The sequence below is a fragment of the Tenrec ecaudatus genome, chromosome 13 (assembly GCF_050624435.1).
Source record: "Tenrec ecaudatus isolate mTenEca1 chromosome 13, mTenEca1.hap1, whole genome shotgun sequence".
Lineage (NCBI taxonomy): Eukaryota > Metazoa > Chordata > Mammalia > Afrosoricida > Tenrecidae > Tenrec > Tenrec ecaudatus.
In genome coordinates, this window is record NC_134542.1 from 122453331 (window position 1) to 122479619 (window position 26289).

General features: G+C 40.5%; 1 protein-coding gene and 1 pseudogene across 1 annotated transcript; one reads left to right on the forward strand and one right to left on the reverse strand.

The window, feature by feature from the left end:
- The window catches only part of LOC142424072 (uncharacterized), a 783158-nt pseudogene that overhangs the window by 152535 nt on the left and 604334 nt on the right, over nt 1-26289 (forward strand).
- On the reverse strand, nt 337-26284 carry LOC142424760 (uncharacterized). Its single transcript, XM_075530104.1, is given in 3 exon segments — nt 337-411; nt 413-1617; nt 26167-26284. Coding segments are annotated over 3 exon segments (1398 nt in total).

The window sequence follows — 26289 nt, forward strand, 5'->3', positions numbered from 1 at the left end:
AAGAAAAGATATCAAAGTTATTCTCTGGGGAAGGAAGAGGTGAAACTTTTGTTATTTGCAGATGATATGATTTTATATATGGAAAATCCCAAAAGTTCCACGAGGGGAATACCGGAAGCAATAGAGGAGTTTGGCAGAGTGGCAGGATACAAGGTCAACAAACAGAAGTCCATTGGACTGTTATACACATCGGATAAAACCACAAAAGAGGAGATCAAAAAGGTGGTACCCTTCAAAATAGCCAAGCACATATTGAAATATCTAGGGATATACCTGACTAAAAGAAAATATATGGGGAAAACAATGGAACACTATTACAAGAAACCCAGAGTGACCTCAACAAATGGAAGAATATCCCATGCACCGCTTCTGGCTAAAAGCTTTACCTGACTCACACCATACATAAGGTTTTTTCTCCAGCATGGGATTGCTGATGAAGAATGAGGCTACTCTTCCAGGTAAAGGCTTTTCCACATTCACCACATACATGGGGTTTCTCTCCAGTATGAGTTCGCTGATGAACAGTGAGGTTTGTCTTTCTGTTAAAAGCCTTTCCACATTCATCACATACATAGGGTTTCTCTCCAGTATGAGTTCGCTGATGAACAGTGAGGTTTGTCTTGTAGGTAAAGGCTTTTCCACATTCATCACATATATAGGGTTTCTCTCCAGTATGAGTTCGCTGATGAACAGTGAGGTGTGTCTTTCTGTTAAAAGCCTTTCCACATTCATCACATACATAGGGTTTCTCTCCAGTATGAGTTCGCTGATGAACAGTGAGGTTTGTCTTGTAGGTAAAGGCTTTTCCACATTCATCACATATATAGGGTTTCTCTCCAGTATGAGTTCGCTGATGAACAGTGAGGTTTGTCTTTCTGTTAAAAGCCTTTCCACATTCATCACATACATAGGGTTTCTCTCCAGTATGAGTTCGCTGATGAACAGTGAGGTTTGTCTTCCAGGTAAAGGCTTTTCCACATTCACCACAGACATGGGGTTTCTTTCCTGTGTGAAATATCTGATGTGCTCTCAGGCATCGCATCTGCCTGAAAACTTTGCCACATTCACCACATACATAGGGTTTCTCTGCAGTATGAGTTTGCTGATGAGCAGTGACATCACTGTTCCTGTTAAAGCCTTTCCCACCTTCACTGCATACACAGGGGGTACCTGCCACATGAGTTTTCTGAAGCTCCTTGAGGTATGATTTACTGTGACAAGTTTTGACACATTGCAAGCATGTATATGGCTTTTGTCCTTTATGTGCGGTTTGATATTGTGCAGTGAGTTTGAATACTTTCTTGAATTCTTGCCCACACTGACCGCATTCATAGATCTTATCTAGAATATGAATGAACTGATGCTCACAGAGGAAAGACTCCTTGAAGAGGGTTTTCCTACATTTATCACCTATGAGTGATTTCTTAATTTTGTGCGATTCTTGATGCTGAATGCATTGTGACTTCATGCTACTGGAGTTTTCACATTCAGGGAATTTCATTTCAGTACAAAATTGCTCTTCTTCAATATTGAGAAAAGTTTTCTCGTCTTCATTGAAAACAACTGACTTCTTTATTTTGCTGCTACTGTTCTGATTTAATGCCAAAATGATCAAATCTGATTTTTCAATTTTATCATGTAAGCCTAATATCTCATAATTTGCCTTTACAGGAAAATTATTTTTGTGTTGATAAAGAATATTTTCAAATGTATTAAATTTATAGCATCGTTCAGTTCTCTCCACACTTCTTTCATGTTGCGAGTGCTCAACCAAATGATCATCAACTTTCTGAGTCTCTATAAAAAAAACAGAACATAGAAACTCCATCATATTGATTTACAATGGACCCCTTAAAACATGCATTGATACAAGGTAGATCTTTAGTGACAAACTGCTTATATAAATGTAAATAAAATACTATGCTTCATGTTTCTTGCCCATTGGTACAAACACAATTGTGTAAACAATCCAAATGGTAAATGCAGTTACTGTAGAAAACATGCAAAAAATGTGAATACAGGCAAGACACTGAGACCCATAGACCACAAGGTGGTAAGGCCTTCTAATTTCAGATGCTAGAGGTCAGATGTATTCATTCCATCAATCTTTACTGAAAGACAACTAGGTACTAGACAAATTGGAAACGTGTAAAATGCAGAATGTTCAACTTGGGAGAACACAATTTTACAGGTATATATGAGAGGTACTATGTTACACAAACATAATCCTTATGTTTATGTGAAGCCTACGTCTAGCTTATAAAACTCATCTTCAAGTGTTTTCCTGTGGTGGTGTGCAGGTTGCTGTGTTGGAAGCAATGTCACCAGTATTTCAAATACCTGCAGGATCACACATGGTGCACAGGTCTTAGTGGAATTTCCAGAAGTACAGACTGGGAGAAAGAACTGGTGATTAACTTCTAGAACATGAGCCCTTCAGGTTTAATGGCACTGAAATAACACTTTAGAAGTACTAACTTCCCAAAGTACAGTCTACAGTAATGATGCGAATGGAGTAACGCTTTGGGGACCTTCAGTGGGTGACATGGCATGAGTGAAAATGAGAAAAAATAGCTGCCTGCAAACATGCACTAACAATTGGACGACAGAATGCATGAAACACTATCAAGAAAAATTGCAAATTGTAAAAACGAAATGTTTAAAATTGATAGTGTATGTACTATTGGACTTTAAGCACTAGCTATTTTTAGATTACCAAGTGGTTTATGAGGCTGAGATTTACCAATTAAAAACTGGTGTCATATTCACCATCAATAAAGTATATTGCAAGATCTTTCCTGAAGTACAATGTTGCCAGTGGTGGGTTAATTTTCATATGCCTACAAGTGAGAACAATGACTACAACTGTTATTTCATTTTTGTACCAACTCTTAAAGCAGACATTAACTGTGGGATCCAGCCTCACAGTTAAATGGGTCCGTAGAAGTAGCATGTGAAATTAAGGAAGATAAAGCAGATAGCAAAAACAGGGTACAGCGTCCTCATCTCCAATGCTGATAAATGATCGAGGTGATTTAGTAGGGAGTTTATGTAGTAGTGAGACATGAAAGTCTTCAGCAGCCAAATACACAACAGAATGGGCAAAGTATGAATCTGGAATATCCTGATCCTTTTAGAACACTTCATGATAAATATCAGGCTGTGAAATTGAGGACCAGGAAGAGCCCATTTGCAGATAAATTCTCTATTGTCTGGAATAAAAAGCCTGAAGGTGGATTAGAGAAGCATCCCAGTCATATTGTCCTAATGAAAATTCATCCCCATCATTCTCACAATATTCTCCCATTGTAATGATACCTCATAAGACCATATGGCTAATATCTAATAGCCACCAGTTTTATCTAGAGGAGCAGACACTCTGTTATTGTTCTCCCCACTCAGGGGACAAGATACTCGCCTCTAACTGCCCTCAGCAGTGGTGTTAAGTTACTCAATCAAGGAACTCAGGGACCTCCACGGTAAAGACTCTGCCACCTCGTTATGTAGGTAAGTCTCTCTGTGTTTGCTGAGGGGTGGGGGTAGGTTTGCAAGCCTCGAGATTATATAAAGTGGTGAAAGAATACATTCTCTCAATCCAGCTCAGACCTGACATCATGGAAGAGGTGACTGCCTGAAGACTTTTCTCTCCCTTTTTATTTCTGCCCCTCAGTTACACAACCATCTCTTAGGACCCATCCAGAAGGCATATAAGAGACAAAGGAATAGTTGACTCTTTGATAGCAACAAAGAGAGCCTGATTCCTCTTAAAGCTAGACATCTTTTAGCTGAGGAGAGAAAGTCAGATGCCTGTAGGAGACAGTTTTATACTAGCATCTTAATGGAGGGCAGCATAGAGAGAACTGTTTCTATCTGGAGATTCTGGAGTTTCAACTTTATCTATATCCTCTAGACTCTGGATGATTTCCTTTACCATTAACACTGGTCTTCCAAGCCCTGTGGTCAGGAGTATTGAGATGAGGCTGCTTACACTTTTATTCAGGTTCTGTTTCCCACAATTAAGAAATTGAAGGGTGGGGGTTGAAGGAGAAAAAGGGGAGACGATATCAAGGAGTTCTAGAAGAAAAAAAAATATTTTAAAACTGATTGTGGTAGCAATTTTGTAATGCTGGTTGATGTGATTGAACTAGTGTTATCTGTAAGAGTTCACAAAACAATAATTTAAAAAAATCTATATTGAAAATTTCACCTAAGTTTTATAGCCTGAAATTGATCGACCATGCAATCATGTACACTGATGAATGTGAAATTTCAAAAAAGTATCAGTAGTTGAAAAATGTGGTGTGAGTGATAGAAATGACACTCAAAATTAACAATAAAATTTTGAGAAACTAATGATGAATTCATAGCAAATTCCTTATTAAACATCAAAATTAAAAACTATATATATGAACTTTTCTGAATGGACTACAGAAAAATCAGATTAACCACATCTGTGGAAAGAAATGATGAAGAAGCTAATCAGTCAAAACTAGGCCTGGGATCAACTGTGGAACAGATCATCAAATGCTCAAATCCAAGTTGAATCTGAAGAAAAGTTCAAAGAACTCAACAATAGCTAAAATATCTACCTCACTTGAGTTTAGAGATAATATAAAAAATAATCTTGAGGAATAAAATACTGATGACTAAAGACTAATAACTGAGACCAGATGAGTTGTGGGATTACAACAAAGACATCATACATATGGAAACCAAAAGGCTACTCAAAAGACAGAAACAAAAGAGCAGTACTGACTATACCGTGCATGTTTGAATATCACCAAAACTTCAATGTTGAAAATAGAGCCAGAAGAGTTCTTTAAAAGCAGCAAGGTCATCTTTCCCATTTTGGACGTGTTAGGAAGGGGTGGGCCTAAAGAAGGCATACTGCATAGTAAGGAATATACATCAGGTAAGTGTTTAGTGAAAAATCCAAGGATGCACGATGTTAAAAATGTCCTTTCCACTTACAAAATTATTAGAGGAGCAGACAACTTCAAAGAAAATCCTATAGGTGGAAAAAAAATTGAAGGTACAGTGCTAAACGATATTCTAAACTGATAACAATTGTCTTGCTGGGAAGATGATGTTAGATATCTGAAAATTAACAGAAGTCATAAACTTGTTTCACTAAAAGGAGTAAAATATAGAGAAACATGTCTGTTAAGTAATTCCCACACAGAAGGCAAATTGACCATCAGTACTAGAAAATAGAAAGAACTTATATCACCCAGAATGAAGAAAACTTTAAAGGGTTAGGGGACCAAATGAGAAAATGGACACCAAAACCTTTGTAGAAACTCCAAGGGATGAAGCTAAGGATGCACAATGGAGACCCGCTTATGGTGGGAGCTCAAGATCCAAGGTGGGGTGAGATACTACAAAGGGAAATCCATTCTTACTCAATAGGGGAAGAGTGTTCTGTATTTGGACAACAGTTACAAATTGAAAGTTCTCTGTATGGAGAGAGGCGTATAAGACGGACTTTCATAGTAAGGTAGAAGAACATAAAATAGGAAAAGGTATGAGAATCTTCAAGAAAGAAAATTATGGAACCAAATATACAATAGTAAAAATCAAATAATTGGAAATCTAATCTCAGAAGAGCTAGAGGAGTTCTTCTCTCAACTTCCACTAAAATTGGGCTATCACATTTGAACAAGTACACACTTTTAGGCATTATCCGACACCTATCATGGCTGTGAGGCCTTCTACCAGTTGAATCAACCACCCTGGCCAATTCTCCTTAAGGTATTTTGACCACACACATGAAAAAGTGTACTGTAGCTTGTTTCTAATACAGATCACAGTTCTCTTTGTTTCAATTGAGAGAAAGTTTCTGGGATGACAACTAGATAACCTGTTCATGAGAACTTACAGAATCAGACAGACCATCATTAACCTAAGGTTTGTAAAGCGTGCAGGATGTTGTATTTCTAGGACAAAAATGTTCAAAGGAACAAAGTAAATAGTGTTTTCTCAAGGGTAGAAGAATGTATCCACTAACTTAGGACCAGAGAATGCAACAAGAATCTACCTCGTTGAGAACACCACAGACACTGCAAAGATTTTAACACATACGATAGGAAAAACCAATGACTTTAGAATGCTCCTCACCAATGGAAACCAGGTTGTGAAAGTTCTCCAATATCACATCCTGATATAATGTCTTCTGAGCAGGGTTCAGGAGCAGCCATTCCTCCCAGGTGAACTTTACAGCCACATCGTTGAATGTCAGTGATTCCTGTAGTCAGAGAAGTCTAGTTAATTACCATATATACTCGTGTATAAGCCAAGTTTTTAAGCACAAAAAATGTGCTGAAAAAATGGGGTTCGGCTTATACACGAGTCAGTGGTAGTATTAGTAATGCAATGGATGGCAGTGAAGACTGCGCTTTGTGTGAAAATGACAGCAGTGATGGTGATGACAGCAATATCAATGAGGACAGCGTCCATGATGACCTCACACCAGCTGAAGCTCTGCATTGGGATATGGATGATGATTAGGGATCCAGTTTTGAAGGATTTTAACTCTTCACATTTTAGCTTCGTTGCTGATTGAGCTCAGGGAATAGTACTATTAAGCTATCATTGTTAATATCTTATTGGTCTTGTTGAACCTATTTTCAACTTACTGTGCTGGTTTACTAATGTCAAATGACTTGTCCTTTTATTTAAGTTTTTTAGTTAAAAATAAATATTTAAATACATTACCCCATTGATTTCTCAATTTTTAGTAATTTTATTTTTATTTGTTTGGATTATTGAAACTCATCATTAACTTCTTCATTTTCCACTCTCGGCTTATACTCGAGTCCATCAGTTTTTCTGGTTTCCCAGGTAATAATTAGGTACCTCGGCGTATACTGACGTCAGCTTCTATTCAAGTATATATGGTAAGTAATTTCCATTGGAAGATTTTTTAAAAATTATTGTACAGTAAAGAAAGCAAAACAGAAATAAAAACTATTCTGTGCTAGTACATTCCATAGTGTGTGGTAAACCGAGGAATTAGTAGAAAGTATTTGACCTTATTTCTATACTCGCTACCACAAGCACGAGATACTAGCCCTATTCATAGAAAAATCTCCACTGTTCTGAAATAGAAATGTTTGCAAATACACGTTCTCCAGGCCAACTAATGTGCCCACCCGCCCCTGACCCCAGCAAATTAACATTCAATTAAGGAGCAGTTTTAAAGCAGCTACCATAGTAGATGAATCATTTGTGTGGACTAGACTATTTCACTATATCTGAAGGTTATCTGTAGATTAGAGCAATCATCTTGTATAGCCAACCCAATATAAATGTAACAAATCACTGGGGAGGGAAAAGGGAAGGGTCGATTGGGGTTTTCGAGGTCAAGTAGCATTAGGTAAAGATAGTAACTCACCTCCTTGATTTTTTGTTGTTACCTGCTTGTAATAGTACCCATAGACTAAGTATGTTAACTCTATGACGTGCATGCCTAATGAAAGATCTGTAAATGCAATTATATATATCCAGTGGAAAATATATTCAATCTCTCAGTCCCGACATGGGAAGAGGAGCTCCTGTGCCTGCTGTCTGTCTGTCTTTAATGTTTTCCACAATCACAAAGTCATTCCAGCGGACCTGATCCAGTGTTGGAAATATTAATGCATCCACTCATAAAATTAGAATTTTGTGTAAGAGTGAAATTAGCTGAATGAGCTAGAAATAGCTCCCATTTATACTCGCACACAGTAGGTAAACACATACCAGTTTATATTAAAAAACAAGTTTACAGTACATTGTGAAATGGAATTAGGAGGCCTAGCAGTATCACCATTATAAGATGCTCTAGTACCTTCAGTGGTGATAGGCATCAGGCTCAATTCAGAGCTGATCCCTATGGGAAAGGTCAAACATACCTCAGCTCTCCAACATTTTTGTCAATTCTTACACAAGTCATTCCTCCCACACCACTCTTTGTCTTATTTCCGGATATGATAATCCATTGCTATGGTCACACAAAACTCACAGACTACAGTGGTTTACTAATGAACAAAGTAAAAGTCGGGATCAGGAACAAGAACCTATAATTAAGGACAAAGAACAGAAAGCTCAAAGGCAAAACCTTCCTGAGTACAGAACAACTTTCGAAGCTCTTGGAGGCCACCTTAGGACAAACATCTCTTGTTTAGTTTACTTTAGGACAAATTCTCCTCAGCCACCTGTGGACAGTATTGCCTTCACTTTAATTACAGGGTCCTTTTGGACCTGCTACCTGTCATCACAAGCTCACCAATGGGCCCCTCCTAGTTTTATTGCCATTGCCTTGACCTCTGAAGCCCACCTAATCTCACCTAGGCTGTGAAGGTGCTAGGATGGCCAAAGAAGCTATCATATCCAGAATAAAAGCCAGAGGGAGAGAGAGAACTGCCTGCAGGCATGGTTGAGAAGGGACAGTGAGATATTGGCCTATCATCTGACCTATTGATTTAGTTTTGTTATCCTGTGCAGCCACAAAGTTCAGAATGAACCAATGGTTTGAAGATTTGCCAGCTTCCAGAAATACGGGAAGTATTTCCTTGACATCCTTGCAACTGAGTGCTACATGTATGACCTGATTTGGGAGTTTCCACTACTCTGTCAGCCCCAGCATGCTGTGTGACCTTCCCCTTTGGGTTCCTGACCCCTGCAACCTACTATCTGACCAGATTCAACAACTTCAACTTGTGAGGCAGCTGGTTCATCAGTCTTGGCAAACACATTAATGAGGAGCACTCTCCAGATTGATACTGGAACTATGGATTTGGGACTCACCAGCTTCCACATCCTGAAGAGTTATTAACTTGATATATATTTAGTTTTGTGAAATACTGCAGAGCAAATCATAGAACAGCTTATATCTCTACTTCATAGGGACTGGTCTACTGCTGCTCCTGCAAAAGGAACTTTAATACTTATGGATCAAGAGCCGTCCAATGAAGATAATGACCGGGGCAGAAAAGACACGGCAAAGGAGTCAATGGCGAAAAGTCCAGAGAGGGCTTTTCAGCCAAGATAGTGGAACAGGCAGGCAAGATCAAGAGGAGGATATCCTCAAGGAGCTGAGAGGAGCCTATACAGATGGAAGTAAGAAATGAGCCTATCTTTAGAAGAAAAGATGACTGTTCAGGACAGGGAAAACAGGCCTGCCCTGAAGAAGAGCAAATGTGCCTAATGTTTCCTTACTATGAATCCCAATGTGTAGCCTATTGATTCTGATACCAAGTTACATTCTGTTACTTAATAAAACTTGAACCTATGACTCTGTACTGTAATTTCTATGTGGCCACTGAAAAGAACTAGTGAACTGAGAAGGAGTGAATTGTGGTAAAGGTAACTGCTGTCAGAACTGGAAAACCATTGGAGGGTACAGGTGTATGCTTAAGCTCTCCCATAGAGGAATCAGAGCTGGTACTGATGGCTGATATTCTCCTCTACATCTATAGTTAGAGGAGGTGAGAAGCTATCAACCAGTTTTAAACCACTATTGCTACAAGGCCCGTTTTATTTATTTTTGAATGTTTTATTAGAGGCTCATAAAACTCTTATCACAATCCATACATACATCAATTGTGTAAAGCACATCTGTACATTGACTGCCCTCATCATTTTCAAAGCATTTGCTCTCCACTTAAGCCCTTTACATCAGGTCTGCTTTTTTTTCCTCCTCCTTCCCCGCTCCCCCCTCCCTCATGAGCCCTTGATAATTCATAAATTATTATTTTGTTATATCTTGCCCTATCCGACGTCTCCCTTCACCTCCTTTTCTGTTGTCCGTCCCCCAGGGAGGAGATCACATGTAGATTCTTGTAATCAGTTCCCTCTTTCCAACCCCCTCTCCCTCTACCCTCCCAGTATCGCCACTCACACCCCTGGTCCTGAAGGCATCATCCGCCCTGGATTCCCTGTGCCTCCAGCTCCTATCTGCACCAGTGTACAAACTCTGCTCTATCCAGACTTGCAAGGTAGAATTCGGATCATGATAGTGGGAGTGGGGGGGAGGGGGCGCGGCAGCACTTAGGAACTAGAGGAAAGCTCTACAAGGCCCATTTTAGATGCATTAATGAGGATGCTGCTGTTTGGGAGATTACATAACATATCACCTTCAGGAAAAAACAATAAAGAAACTTATCAGATAAAAATTCCATGGAATACTGAACTCTCTGAAAGATGTGATCTTATTTCGCATTAAAAACAAGGCATAGTACATAATATGAATGATTCTCATGGGTTGGCCATAGAATAATGAATTATGAGTTGGAAGCTAATATCATCCAAAGAATCCTCAGCAACATATTATGCTCAATGTCAGTAGTTTAGTATTATTCCTATGATCAACATATTCCTAATCTTCTCCAGCCCAATATTGAAATCAGAATCAAAGTTTAAATATAATTTCTACTGTTTCAAATTTCTACTTTTCCAATGAACTGAATTGGTATATTATACAGGTTCCTATGATTTCAGTAGGAAATACAGAAAAGGATAAAATACATCAAAATCACCTGATCATTTCTCATTTTCTTTGGTGCTTAGACCACTGCCAGCAACTTGGATGCTCTATTTTTGTCTTATCAGGATCAGCTCTAATGATGTTGACAAATTTCAATCTTTCATGAAGACACCCCAGAAATAATAATACCAAAATAAGGAACTTCTTCTTTCCTCTAAGCTGCTGGTGATGCACAATCTGCAGGCTGATGGGAGAATACAATGTGAGTAATACAAAACCTGTAGGTCCAGATGCTGTTACTATTCTGTCCCTCTTCCTACAAAAAGTCCCCAGTACTGTTAATGGGTGACAAAAACATGCTTATACCTTATTGAGTGACAAAAACATGCTTATACCATGAGCAATAAAACCTAAAATTCATAATTTTCAGACATGTGAATAAAAGATGACTTTATAAAATAGAGATTGGATAATCAAACATACATATCAAAAGGAAGAAACAAAAGAGCTGGGTCCCTACCTCACAGCATACACAACCACCAATTTCTTACTGTGTGACTCTCAAGGAGAATGACAAATCAATGAAATTTGAAGATGATTATGTTAAAGCATTTGGAAACATTTCAAATGGGCTACATAAAAAGCTATTATAAATTGAAAATTATTTTCTAGAGGAACTATAAATTGCACAATCACTTTAGAAACATTTTAAAACTCACCATCAAGTAGAGTTAGACATGTAAGCACCCGATAGGACACAATAAAGCTGCTGCATGGAGTTTCTGAGACACTAAAGCCAAGACAGGCAGCCAATGGGATTTATACTTCCGACTATGAGGTTAGCAGTCCAACTCTTAATACATGGGGCAAAACCAGGGCTCCAAAATAAACACGTATATATCATATTAGATTGAAATTTATATATTTTTAATAGAAATAAGAAGTATATATCCCCCCATAATGAGTGCACTTTTCAATCCCAAGGTAAGCAATGATTTAATGCAGCATTATTTGTAGTACCTAATGGAATTTGCTCATTGGCTTACACAAGTACACAGTCTTTCTAGCTGTGGTCCCTTAACTCCTTCCAAATATTTACGTGGGTTTGTCGCCCGCCAATGTGAATGAAGCAAAGGAGCCCTGGTGGCATAGTGGTGACTGTTGGGCTGCTAACCCCAAGGTCAGCAGTTGGAAACCACATATTTCTCCACAAAAGAAAGATGGCACTTTCTTCTCCCAAGCAAGACATGGCTCTCTACTCTGCTAAAGAGATACAGTCTTTGAAACCCACAGGGGCAGTTCTATCCTGTCAGATAAGCTCTCTATGAATCTGTGTTAACTTGATAGCATTGAGTTTGGTTTTTCGGGTTTAAGAGGATGGGCAGCTTCCCCAACAATAGACTGGTACCATTGTAGTTAGGCAAATAAGATGTCTAACAACCTAACCTGTCAATTAGTCACATTGGACATCACATCAGGTTTAATTGAGCCATTTCAGAGACAGAAATTAGGATCTCACTACCATCTAAAAAAGAGAGCCAGGAGTGGGGCCTTTGCATGCTAGATTCTGGTATTGAAACTCTTCAATGCAGAAGACAGAGAACTGTGACACAAGAGAGAAAGTATTGGGGAGAAGCAGATACAGAGACAGGGTGGCAACAGCACCAAGACACTGAGACAGAGCAGTGGGATTCCCATGCCACAGAACAAGAGAGCTCAGTGCCTTTGGCCAGGAGGTTAGTAGGTGAAGTGGTGTACGTATGAGTATTTATCTGGGGAACTACATTTGCCAACCTACACAGTGCTGAGTGTATTTGGTCTGAGACTAAGGGGCGGAGTGAGAATTTATGGGCAGAGCAAAAAATCCTTTGTAACATTTTCCCATTCAGGATAGAAACCAGGAGGCTGCAGGGCCTGACCTTATCCGCATTTATGTCTGTCAAGATAATGTCCGAAAGAAGAACTGTGTTGAGAACTGTGTTATGATCCTAAATTGTGTGTTAGGGTAGAAAAGTGACCCTTATGCCAAATGTAATTTAAGGAGAACATTTATTAAACTTAAGAGATAACAAAAGATACACACGCACACATGCACGCACAACAACACACACATCATATATTAAGGGAGGCCATGAGCACGAGGTCAAAATAACTACTGAGGATTCATAGCCGGGACCCTGAATAAATAGGGTATACAAAAAAATGCAAGTCACAAATGACGTTCGGTGACAGATTAATACATTACAGGTACAGATGGGACTTCAGCAGCAGGAATGGGACCATGATCAGCACATGCACATTATTAGATAGAGGTACTTACAAGATAGATTCAGAGCCTTTACACAAAGCCAGTCAAGGTAACACTTATGACAATGTCCCCTGTTCTGTACTCAGGAAGTTGACCTCCATCAAGGATACACCTAGGCTGGCAAGTGGAGTGGGGCTGGCTGGAAAGAAGTGCAGGCAATCTACTTCGAAGGCAATCTAACCCCGGGGAAGATGATCTACCTGCTTGGTGAATGATCAGAGAGAATTTAATGGAAGCTTAATCAAAGCGAGGACACAGCAAATAGACACTGAGTTGTCACTGTCATCAGCAACCCAAAACTAAAACCCTACTCACTGCCATCAAGTGTATTCCGATTACAGAGACTCTCTATGAGAAGATGGAACTGCCCTTTGTGGGTTTCCAAGACTAACTGTTTATAAGAGTAGACACCCTGACTTGTAATTCTGCAACGCTGACCTTGCAGTTAACAAACAGCCCAATCTGTAACTACTATGCCATGAGCCTTTTGTAAGTTGGAGTGCTCAGAACTTAAATTCAAATACAATTATAACAGTTACTTACCCAGGGAATTCTCTCATTCAGGAAGATGAGCAAAGACCTCGGACCCTGACTATCAGGACAGCCTGGGTCCTTGTACACTGGTGCTCTCCTATTTCCCCTCGAGCTCCCTGCCCGGCACTACCTCCTGAAACCCCAGAGTGGCTCACCCTGTTTGGAGTCAGGTCAATGGATTTGGTTAATAACCCAACCAGAAGTTGAAATTCTTCCTTGTGATGCTTCAATGTGCAAGGCAGTAGTAAGAGATTTCTAACTCCCTAGACTGGACCATATTTCTTTTTTCTGAAACAGAAGTGGAATCAATGTTAAGAAAGGCATGTCAGGTTCTTGGCCTACACTTCTTGTGCTAAATAGTGATCACCCCCACCCCTTGGGATCAAAACCATGCTCCCATCTGAGGGTGTTTGCATTAAACAAGAGTCCACTCTATCTTTACGGAACAATTTTACTAGTTTCTGAAATATCATTTTCAACGCTGGATCCACATCCTATATATACAATATTTATTCGTAGAATAAAGTGCATAAGGCCTCAAAATTTTCAATCTCCATTGAAGGTAAATATCATGTTTTCAAACCAATCTAACTGAAGAACGGAGTATTTTATGAAGAACGTTCTTTACCAGCCCGTATTGCACCTCAGACCATAACCCTTGACATATCTGGCGAAAGTGGTCACACCACTCTAACCCATGCTAAGCTTTTCATCAAGTTTAACCTGTCCCTACCCCCTTGCATCCTGTGTGTTCTTTACAATATTTATTGTGAAGAACTGCCTATGGTTGGGTAGTCCATTTATGCAAAGTAGAGTGTGGTAACTAGAGAAATTTGTTGTACAGGTGGACAGCAAGAGACAGAGGGACACCAATAGGACATCCTAGAGGTACCTAAGCCAAGACAGAGCTATCCTAAACAAGAAAACAAGCCAGGGAAACCTTTATTTGCTACTCTTTTATGCTCTTGTGTTTACAGACATCCAATTTTAAAGCCTTTGGGAAAGATTGCAGCCTACAGTCAAGGAAGTAAAGGGGTATGTAGAGGGGTCATAGAAAGAGCCAAGGTGAGGGCAGAAGTTTAAAAGTACAAGAGAGAACCAGGAAAGAGATGACCGATCAACTATTGTGTCATCTTGGCCTAGATTCTGGATTCCAAGCTTTCTAGGTAATGCTGACAGAGAGCAAACAACATAGACTGTAGGAGAGGTGTCATTGGCTTGGGTTCAAGGCTAGTGCCTAGGCTTGAGCTTGTGAAACATGCTCCACCAGGAACCTAGTTTGGCGGGAAAACAAAATGAACATGGTGGGAAGAGGCAATGCTGCGATGAACTAGAGAGGCAGTAGCCTGAGTGGCTAGTTGGATATCATTGGCACTGCGCTTCTGCAACCCCCAGGGTGTTTCTGAAGGCGGGGTTGTGTGAGGTTGCAGTTATAGGACAAAGGGTGCAGATTAGTGCATCTCTAAAACTAATCAGCCAGTCAGGCTACTAGAGAAAAGTAAAATTTGTTTTAAACTTTCTCATGTACACCAGCCATCAAGCATACCTTGAATATAAGGCTCATCATTCCACCACGTCTTGACAGGCTTAAACGCAGGGCTCTTACATTGGTTGGTTACAGAGTAACGTTGGCTTCCAGGCCCCTCTTTGAGCAACATTCTTAATTTAACCTTGACTAAATTTTAACTCCTTCCAGAAATACTGCTAGCTTATGCAAAACATACCCAAAAAACCAGAATGTTGATACTAACAGTCAAGATATTAATAGATACATTGTATAGGATAAATATGCCTTATTAGGCTAGTTTAGAGTGTTGAAGAGCAGGGATCTTACTTTGAAGACTAGGTTCACCTCACCCAAATCATGGCATTGTCAATTGCCTTATATGTATGTGGAAGTTGAACACTGAATAAGGAAGACTGAAGAACTGAGTTGTTTGAATTGTAATGCTGGCCAAGAATACTGAAATATCATTGGTCTCCAAAAGCACGAAAAAGTCTGTCTTTGAAGAAGTGCGAGTTAGAGGTAAAGAGAGTAAGAGTTACATTGCATATTTTGGACAATGTTGTCAGAAGGGAGCAGTCCCTGGAGAAGGATAGTGTATGTGGTAAAGTGGAAGGGCAGGGAAAAATAGGAATCCCCAACTACATGGAGTGACTCAGGGATGGCAGCAATTGGTTCATCCAAAATTGTGAGTCTGCCAAAGGAGAAGGCAGTGTTTCCTCCTGTTGTATGCTGGGTCCCTATGATGTGGAATCAACTCAATGCCACCTAACAACAATAACCACCTCAGAAACCACTAATCAGTACCCAACACGTGCACAAAATTCCAGTCAGTGTGTTAGTTATGTTTAAAAATGTTATTTCCATAGTAACCAATGCCAAATTTTTCATGTGACATTTGCTGGAACATTAGTTCTCTTACTAAAAAGAAGGAATAGGTTTTGTGTGTGTGTGTGTGTGTGTGTGTGTGTGTATAACAAAGCAATGACAAAATCACTGAGGAATTCCTACCCCTCATTGATTTAGACAATTCTCCTAGAGGTGAGCTGAGGAAATTCTCTAAGATCCACCTAGCATGTCTTATGACAGAATATTTCCCGAACTTGGGCTCTAGTGTGAGGTCAGCACACAGTCACTAAGGTGTGAGTCTGTCAAGGGGAGTGTAAATCACGTAGCCGTCTACACTGAAGGGTCAGCTGCAAGATCAGAGGATCCAGCCAGAGCAAGTGATCTATGAGAATTGTGTGGGTTTCAGGATGCTCAGAAGGGCTATAAACAACTGAATCACAATTAAATTCCTGAGAAACTTCAAGGATAAACTGTAGACAGATTAATGTTTTGTTGCTTAAGTTCAAGTTTATTGGGTGCAAATATTAACAATGTTTGTGAAAGTAAAATTACTAACATTTTCTTTGAGACCAGTAATAACCTGATACCAAGATCATACATTTCAAGTAAACTGTAGCCAAATATTGATAATGGATCTACATGAAAGACTTGTTCAAATTCGTGGTGAGGAGGGGGTGGGAGGCCTGGTAGGGCATGACCAAGGGCAATGTAACCAAGAGGGATTGCTGAAACCCTGATGGGGACTGAGCATGATAGTGGGCAGGAGGAAAGTCAAGGAAAATAGAGGAAAGAGCTGGGAGGCAAAGGGCATTTATAGAGGTCTAGATAAAGACATGTATATTTGCAAATATATTTATATATGAGGATGGGGAAATAGATCTATGTGCATATATTTATAGGTTTAGTATTAAGGTAGTAGAAGGACATTGGGCCTCCACTCAAGTACTCCCTCAATGCAAGAACACTTTGTTCTATTAAATTGGCATTCTATGCTGCTCACCTTCCCAACACAATCGCTGAAGACAAAGTGGGTGAATAAGCAAATGTGATAAAGAAAGCTGATCATGCCCAAAGAAGCACATGAGCTGGTGTGATGACTAGGTGTTGAAGCATTCAGGTATCAGGTATCAACAGAACAAAAAAATCTTACCATAGTGAATGAGTGGGGGAGAGTGCGGAGTGGAAACCCAAAGCCCGTTTGTAGGCCACTATCATGATCCGAATTCTACCTTGAAAGTCTGGCTAGACCAGAGGATGTACAGAAAAACAGGGAATCCAGGACCAGTGGTGTGAGTGGCGATGCTGGAAGCGTAGAGGGTGGGTGGGTTGGAAAGGGGGAACCGATTACAAGGATCTACATGTGATCTACTCGTTGGGGAATGGACAACAGAAAAGTGGGTCAGGGGAGACATCGGCAGGGCAAGATATGACAAAATAGTAATTTATAAATTATCAAAGGTTCATGAGGGAGGGGGGTATCTAGGAGGGAGGGGAAAAAAGGAGGACCTGATGCCAGGGGCTTAAGTGGAGAGCAAATATTTTGAGAATGATGAGGGCAATGAATGTACAAATGTGCTTTACACAACTGATGTGTGTATGGATTGTGAAAAGAGTTGTATGTACCCCTAATAAAATGATTAAAAAAAAGAAAAAGTTGTTTAAAATATTAGGAACTGATTCAGACAACACATTAAAATAATTATATACCATGATTAATTGAAATCTGTCCTAGAATTGATTTAACATAAGAAAAATAAGCACTGTAATATAGCAATTAATGTAAAAAAAAAGAATTACTTATCCAAATAGACACACAAAACATAGGAAACAAATTCAAAGGATTTTAATGTTAAGGAAAAAAAACCCCTACAAATCTAAAATAAAGCAGACATAGTTCAACATGTTAATATGCTAATAAACATTCCTGGGGGGGGGAAGGTCAAAGTCATTCGAGGAATAAGAAATTTCTAAGAGGAAAGAGAAACAACATCACCCCACCTCAGAAAAAGTACAAAAATATCCACTCTCACCATAGATATTAAAAATTGACTGTACATTAAAACTACAGCTATCAGAATAAGATTTGTTAAGGAAGAAAAGAGGCTTCCAAAGAGAAATTAAAATTCTTCTAATCATAAATCAGCAATCATATTTATACTAGATTCAAGATATGACATAATAGCTAATAAGTATAAAAATGTTGTAGGCCACATTTCAACATGAAAAAATAACTTTTGGTACTTAATTCACAAACCATTAATTGAAAGGAACATCTCCCAAACAGACCCTTACACTTTAACATGCTGAACGTCCTTACAACACACAGATAATTTCCTCAAACACTGAACTCCTAACTAACCGAAAAGCCCCTTACCATCCAGGATGACTATAACACCCTGAGCATTCCTTGATATCCACAACCAATTTCATTTATCCCAAATTTTTAAGTCACGAGCACAACTTGGAAGCCTCAAATTAAAAAACCAACTTCCCAAACTGTACTGTTTAAATTATAACTCTACATCTTTATACATAATACATAAGCCCTACGCAACCCCAAACATAAGCTGTTAGGAAGGACGCATTCTAAATATAAAGCCCTTTAATCTGTCCACCAACATCTGACACTTAACTCGCAACATTTATCTTCTGTTTCTATCCATTGACGCTTATTCTTGAACAGGGAACATTAATCCTAGGACCTAGATTCCAATCTAACATACAGACTCTGGCTCTAGCACTCTACAACACTAAATTCAACCCAAATCTAACTCTCATTGCTAATTACGTATGTGGCACTGTTTTTTTTTCTTTCAGATTTCACCTAAATGTAAGGAACTAAGGTAGGTGGACAGACCAAACCAGGAATCACAGGCACATTTTCAGTAAACTATTAAATCATTTGCATCTGATTCCTGTTAGTTGGCAAAGTAAAGTGGTTTATAAATGTTTCTATATGATAAACAACAGCATGTCCATATCACAGGTGTCGTGGATCTCACCTCTACTGTGCCCTGGTGTCAAGCAATCTCCTCTGCTATTAGACATATGCACGGATGTGTTACCCAATAAGGAAGGTGATTGAGGATTCAGTTGTACTGATTTACTAATTTGTAAATCCTAATTTCATCTGGTTTGGTTTCTTCCTCAAAGATGTAGTCACTACATGTGAAATAAGGCATATTAATTACTGGTTATTTTGTCAACGACCTCTTCCCTGCCTTCATCCCGGGAGATACTCAGGTCACAAAAGATGCAGGAGGCAGAAAATTAAAGGTGGAACATACATTGGAACCATTGAATCCATTTTTCAAAACCAACATTGGCCTTCTTCTCAGACCTAGGTAAAGGGCTCAGAGAATTATTTTGTATACCTGTTCTACCAGTGTACACTCATAACCCTAAAATATTTGACTGTGCATCCTTTAGATTGGTGTGAGCCAACAAATTAACCTCACAAGACATATTTCATTTAAGTAGGGCTGCATTTTCATCCCAAACTGAAAATATGTCAATCCTTTGGACACCGTGTGTCCAGGGCCAGGAACTCCCCCTCAGAGCACACTGTGGTTCTCCTCTCATGAAGAAGTAAGTCCTCAAAGAGTTACTCGTGATAAAAACAGCAGACCTACCCCTCTCTGACCTAACCTGTGAAATGCTGACCAGGCTCCCTGGGCACATGGATTTCTTAATGAACTCTGGAGTGAAAGTGAGGCCCTGGTGTGGACAAATTAGCAGAAGTGATTAGTGGATGCTTCATCATCAGGATGATGGCCCAGGGCTGAATACCTTTGAGCTCAACCTCAGAGGCTTCCAGAGGCAAAACGCAGGGTTCCTCCCTTAAATACCTACTGGATGAGGGTACCTGGCCTACGATAGGCAACCCCTGCCCAGGTTCCAGGGTATCTTACCTTCCAGAAAGCACAAAACATCCAACGAAGAATGATCCACTATCTTTCCCTACAGCATAGCCTGATCTGAGATCCCCATCTGTCCCAATTTCAGTACCTCAAATAATATCTCCAAGATCACTTGGTCTGAGCTCAAACTGGGAAATAAAGGGAGGACTAGAGACAGATTAAATGGTAATCACCGAGAATTACTTCAGCATGATCAATACATCAATATAATTTATCCTCCAGGTGCCTTGCTTATTGGAACAGCCATCCTGGGGCTTGCAGTGGATTGCCACATAAAACCTGACGCTATGCTAAGAATATGCAGACTTCATGAAGCCCTGATTAGTCATCTACACAGAAGGTGCCAAGGATGTAAATCCATAGCTGGAATGTGGGACATGGCCAGCTATTACCGTGTGAGACACAGTGAGGGAAGTCAGTGTGAACCCAGGAACAAACCCCACCTTCAGGAATGGGTTACAAGGGGTGCTTATGATCAAGTGAGCACAAGAACCAGGCTCTGAGGCAGGGAGAGATGTGTTGTCAGGGTGGGCTTCCTGTTGTAGTCTGGGAATTCTCAGTTCCATAGTTTCTTCAAGAAAATATCTCTATTTGTATGATTATGTTCCAAAGTCCTGAGATGTATGAATTCAAGTATCGGACTTCCTTAGAAGTTAAAATAATCTGTGTGTGAACTATTTGTCTTCAGAGATCATCACTTCGGTCAGAGCCAGTTTTCATTTAAGAGAAAGTATAGAAATCGATGACAGAAAAGAAGGTGTTAACTGCCGGTATGAAAGGTGTGATCTCATTTAGGTTGTAAACAAACCCTAGAAAGGCAGCTGCCTTAGAGAAGTGCTGAATGTGTCTTGTAATTCTGCGCCTCTCTCTCCTAGCTATGAATATAACATTTGTAATAGGGGAAATGTCACAAGAAATACTCTTCAGCTTTATGAAGGTTCCTTAACGGCTGTGAACACCTTTCAAACAGTGATGATGTGTGTGTACGTACTGGAAGACAATGAACGTCTAATAACCCGGCCACACTCTAAACCCATACCGAAGAGAAGGGCACATAATGGCAAGCGAGTTGCCTTGCTGAATAAAACAAGTCTTTTAAACATGATTAAAGAAAACATGGCATGATTAAAAGTGCAAAATTATTCAGATTAGGACCCCGAAAGACGGAATTTGTTTTCACCCATTCTGTGAGGTAAGTCATGGATTTAGAGTCCTGTAGTTTTCTGTAGTGTTAAAGCTCCTCATATACTGATGAATGAATGAACTAAAACAAAAAATTTCTGTGCACAGAAACACAAAAATAATTCTCATTAAGAATCACCATGTCAAAAAAATCATATCATTGACTGCACACCTCCATGATAGGATCGCTGAAGACAAATGGGTGCATAAGCAAATGTGGTGAAGAAAGCTGATGGTGCCCGGCTATCAAAAGAGATAGTGTCTGGGGTCTTAAAGGCTTGAAGGTGAACAAGCGGCCATCTAGCTCAGAAGCAAAAAAGCCCACATGGAAGAAGCACACCGGCCAGTGAGATCACGAGGTGCCAAAGGGACCAGGTATAAGGCATCATGCAAAAAAAGAGAGATATATATGTGTATATGTATATATATGTGTATGTATATATGTGTATATGTATGTGTGTATATATATATACCATATTAAATGAAGGGGGAAGTGCAGAGTGGAGACCCAAGGCCCAAGTGTCGGCCAATGGAGATCCCCTCATAGAGGGGTTCAGGAGAGGAGATGGGTTAATTAGGGTGCAAGGTAGTACCGATGAAGAACACAGCTTTCCCCCAGATCCTGGATGCTTCCTCCCCCCAACTACCATGATCCGAATTCTACCTTGCAGGGATAGATAGGGCAGAGGTTGTACACTGGTACATATGAGGGCTGGAGGCACAGGGAATCTAGGGTGCATAATACCTTCAGGACCAAGGGTGTGAGGGGCGATGCTGGGAGAGTGGAGGGTGAGTGGGTTGGAAAGGGGGAACTGATTACAAGGACCCACATGTGACCTCCTTCCTGGGAGAGGGACGGCAGGGAAGGGGGGGAAGGGAGACTCCAGATAGGGCAAGATATGACGAAATAACGATGGATAAATTACCAAGGGCACATGAGGGAGAGGGGAGAGGGGAGGGAAGGGAAAAAAAAAGAGGACCTGATGCAAAGGGCTTAAGTGGAGAGCAAATGCCTTGAGAATGATTGGGGCAGGGAATGTATGGATGTGCTTTATACAATTGATGTATGTATATGTATGGATTGTGATAAGAGTTGTATGAGTCCCTAATAAAATGTAAAAAAAAAAAAGAAAATGATTAGGGCAAAGAATGTATAGATGTGCTTTATACAATTGATGTATGTATACGTATGGATTGTGATAAGAGTTGTATGAGCCCCTAATGAAATGTTAAAAACAAACAAACAAATAAGTACAGTTATGTACAGTGGAACCCTGGTGCTTGACCACATCAGTAAACATAGTTGGATTTCGATGCAAAATGTAGAGAAAATTTTGCATCGGAGCTCCAACCAAACATCGAAACAAAAGCAGCTTGTGTTCCATTAGTTGGCGTTGTTAGTACTTGTTGATTAAATCTTTTTCAGTTGTGTTCCAAAAAAAAAAAAAAAAAGAATCACCATGTCAGAATGATGGTGCAGCAAATGTACAAAATGGGCTGATGCAATGGATGTATATAAGGATTACGAGCCCCCAATAAAATGATTTCAATAATAGTAAAATATTTTTTTTAAAGTATCATCGTGTCCATAATGCAAAACATGTCAGCTTGGCAAATCTAAATTAGTCAGTGAAGAAGCCCTACTGCTCAGGCGGTTAAATGATCGGCAACGTGATGAAATGAAAGCAGTGAGTCCCATGAGGTGGCAATCTGTTCACATAGAGATTACAGCAAGAAACCATAAGGAAAAGTTTAAGGCCCCATGGCATCACTAACAGAATGCACTGGAGTGCACCTGAGAACAATAAACTGGAGACTAAAACAAGCCTTCTATCAAGAACACTTGTATAAAAGGTAAGAAAATTTAAGTACTACCATGCAGGGGACAGAGAAAATCGTCACCTATTTTAAATAAGATGGTATCTTACTATATATGAGAATTGTATATCTGGATGTTGCCTTGTACTAGGAACAATTATAACACAATTTTTAAAAAGTAGGAGCTAACATTGGGACACAGTTCTACACAGTAAACTCAATCAAATTGAAAAAGAAACAGTTAAAAAAGGAAAAAATCCAAAGGATAAAAATAATTTACATACTTAGAATTTGGTTGCAAGAAACATTTTCTGTATCCACTAGGACAGCGGTTCTTAACCTTCCTAATTCTGCGACCATTTAATACAGTTCCTCATGTCATGGCCCCCAACCATAAAATTATTTCCATTGCTACTTCATAATGGTAATTTTGATACTCTTATTAATCGTAATGTAATTATCTGATATGCAGGATGTATTTTCCTTGCACAAAGTGGCCGTAATTAAAGCATAGTGATTAATCACAAAACAGTATGTAATTATATGTTCTGAAATATTTATTTCTAATTACAAATAAATGAAATTTTGTCTTGAATCATGGTGTAGCATGGGTTAACAGTCTTTACCTCTGTGTACTCATATGTGGGCGTATCTGCATGTGGGTGGACCTGCCTGGAGACAGAGGAGCAGTGTTTCGGTTCCTAAGACCATGGGAAATATGTTTTCCCATGGTCTCAGGTGATCCCTGTGAAAGGGTAGTTTGACCCCCTAAGGGGTTGCAACCCACAGGTTGAGAACCGCTGATTTAAATTCTATGTCACTGTCACTAAATGACTGATTTAAATTCTATGTCACTGTGAAAATAAAATAAAACAACAAAAAAGTGCTGACCTTGAGGACATGTGTCACTAAAATATATTCATGCACACAGCCCAAACTCACTGCTGTCGAGTCAATTCTGACTCATAGTGACCCTACAGGAGAGAGAACTACCTTGTGGATTTTCAAAACTGAAACTCTTTATAGGTGAAGAAAACCTATTCTTTCTCCAGATTACTCCATAAAAGGACCTGAAACATCAATAAATAATTGCTGGATTCTGCAAATAAAGAGAATATAAAAGGAAATCACAATTCCCTATTAAAAAATTGAGTGGACTTTAAGGCCAGCCATGCTCAAAGAGCCAAGAGGGACGGTGTGGGGGTGGTAGCAATGGATTGAAGAGCGCAGTGTTAAGGAGAAGTGAGCCAATAACAGACTCCGTCCATGAAGTGAGGTTTATTTGGGGAGACATACCCAAGTGAGACTTCACACTCCAAGTGGAAAGTTGCAGCATCAGCAGAGATTAGGAGACATGTCCCAGGAGCTGTCTCAGAGATTAAAGACGTAACACCCCAGCTAATGAAGGTCTATGGATGGCAGTGACTGCCTAAAGTTCAATTGAATGGTCTCTCCATAGATTTAGCCTATATCTTTAAGCAAGGATATAGCTTAAATTTGCCCAGAGGCAGAGGAACTTGGAAAGTGGACAACCTCCATCATTCTCCAGCCAATCCAGGGTGTCCTATATTCCTTAAGTTTAGCTCTGACTGCCTACATTAGATGGCCCTGGACCAGTCTTGTAGGTGCCCCAATTATGGTCCTGTCGCTGCTTCAGAAGTCCCACTTATAACAATGATGTATTGATCGTCCATCAATCATAAACTTGTGAATTTCCTAGTTCCAATATTATTTAGATTCCCAACTTGAATGATTCCTTGAACTACATTAATGATCTCCGTCATCCAGGTGACGTCTGTTTGCTTCTTTGTATTCTCTTTGTCACAATTAAGACTTAATAAATGTTCTCCTTAAATTATATTTGATATTGGAGTCCCTTTTGCAATCTAAAACAGCACAAGCTAGTTTCTGATGGGCAGAAATGATTGAGGAGGCACACACAGGAAAGATCTGTTTTAGAGTAAAAAGGAGACCCCATTTTAAATATGGTTGAAAGTGAACATTTGTTAAATCTTAAATGAAAAAGGCAGCACAAAGACACAAACACATCATCTGGATGAGGAAAACCACTAACAGGAGGTGGAAATGGCTTCCCAGGTTCACAATTGAGATGTGAAATAAAGAGGGTGTGGGGGAGGGGCAGGGCAAAAGAAACTCACAAAAGCGTGATTGGTGGCCAATCAATAATCACAATGACAGACACTTCCGATCGGTCCAGGGCCTTCTGACCCATGCAGTCACGGCAAGACTGATAAGGGATGGCAAGGAGACCCCATGTATTGTCTTCAGTTTGGTGACCTTCATCAAGGGCACACAGGCCTGTAAGCTTCTAAGAAGGACCGCCCCTCCCCCGGCTCCCCAGGCTGCCTGGAGAGAGGTGAAGGTAATCCACACTCCCAGGCCCTCGCTTCCTGCTCAGAAAGCGTTCAGTGGAGGTTTGCTCTATGTGGGACTCTGCAATGCACCTGAGGACCTAATCTGTGCGGGGACTTGGGGCCTTCACTGCTATTGTGCCCTTTTGCGAAGCAAGGTGCTGAGAAGTTAAGCTCTAATGCAGACCTTGGTCATCAGTGGGGTGGCCTGATGACTGCAAGGCTGGCCTCTCCTTTCAGTAAAGGCCACTCTGGGGTCCCCTGCTCGCATACCTGACCTGGAGGGAATGGCCCTAGGCAAGAACGCACCCTCAATCAGGCCTTTGTGGCCTGAGGGTGAATGAGCGGCTCTGAGCAGGAAAGGGGAACCCGAGGATTCCAGGGGCCTAAGGTCTTGTAATCGGCTCAGAAAGGAGTTAACTGGAAATATCCCAAGAGCTCCCAGCGACCTGGAACGCGGGCAGACAGGAATCAGGAACTGTAATATCCGTGGGGATCGGGACACAGCTGAGACTGTAGGGGCCTCCGAGCCTAGGATCAGCATAGAAACAAAGGCTCACTTACCCTCGTGGGACACTCAAGCTGCACCTTCTAAGTCAGAGGACCTGGGTTCCGCAGGAAATTGCATCACCTGGGGGTGTGTGTGTGTGGGGGGGTGTCTTTCCGAAGGGGCGGGGCCTGGAGGTAATGAGGGCCTACTAGAAGGAGGGGCCTGGGAGTGAGGCTTAGGTCCTGGAGTGGCAACTGATCCATTCTTATTAGTGTCTTCTTAGTCTGGAAATTGCGCCAAAAACTCTTCACTCTGGGTGACCCTGCTTGCATTTGAAACACCTTTGCATTTGAGTCACAACAACACAGAAGCCTTGAGAGAAAGACAAACTGACAGAAAAGTGGTGGGTGGAGGGCATGCTTCCCAACTTTAGACTTTTGTTAATTAGCAATTCAGGAAGAAAGTACATCATATTAAAAACAAACAAAAAATTGAATGGGATAAGTCTGTCCTTTAAGAACAGTTCTAAGTAGACAGAGGTAATAAAATGAGCATGAAGTGTTGCTTTGGGCTTTAAACAAACTGAGCAGAGAGGCGGGAGCAGCCTCCGGGCCCCGCCCCACCCCCCATTCCCGGGTCCAGAGCCCCAGGAGATGGCGGGGAGGGGTGGCGGCCACCTCCAGCGGAGGGCGGGGCACAGCGGTCCAGTGACAGCCCATCTCACCTATTCTGCACCCGGACGAACGCGCGGACTTGGCGGGCTCGGGCAGCGGCGGGAAGAGCGGCAGCGCCAGGCAATTCAGCTTCGAGAAGACTCTAGGTGCCCCGCGGTCCGAAGGCATCCTGC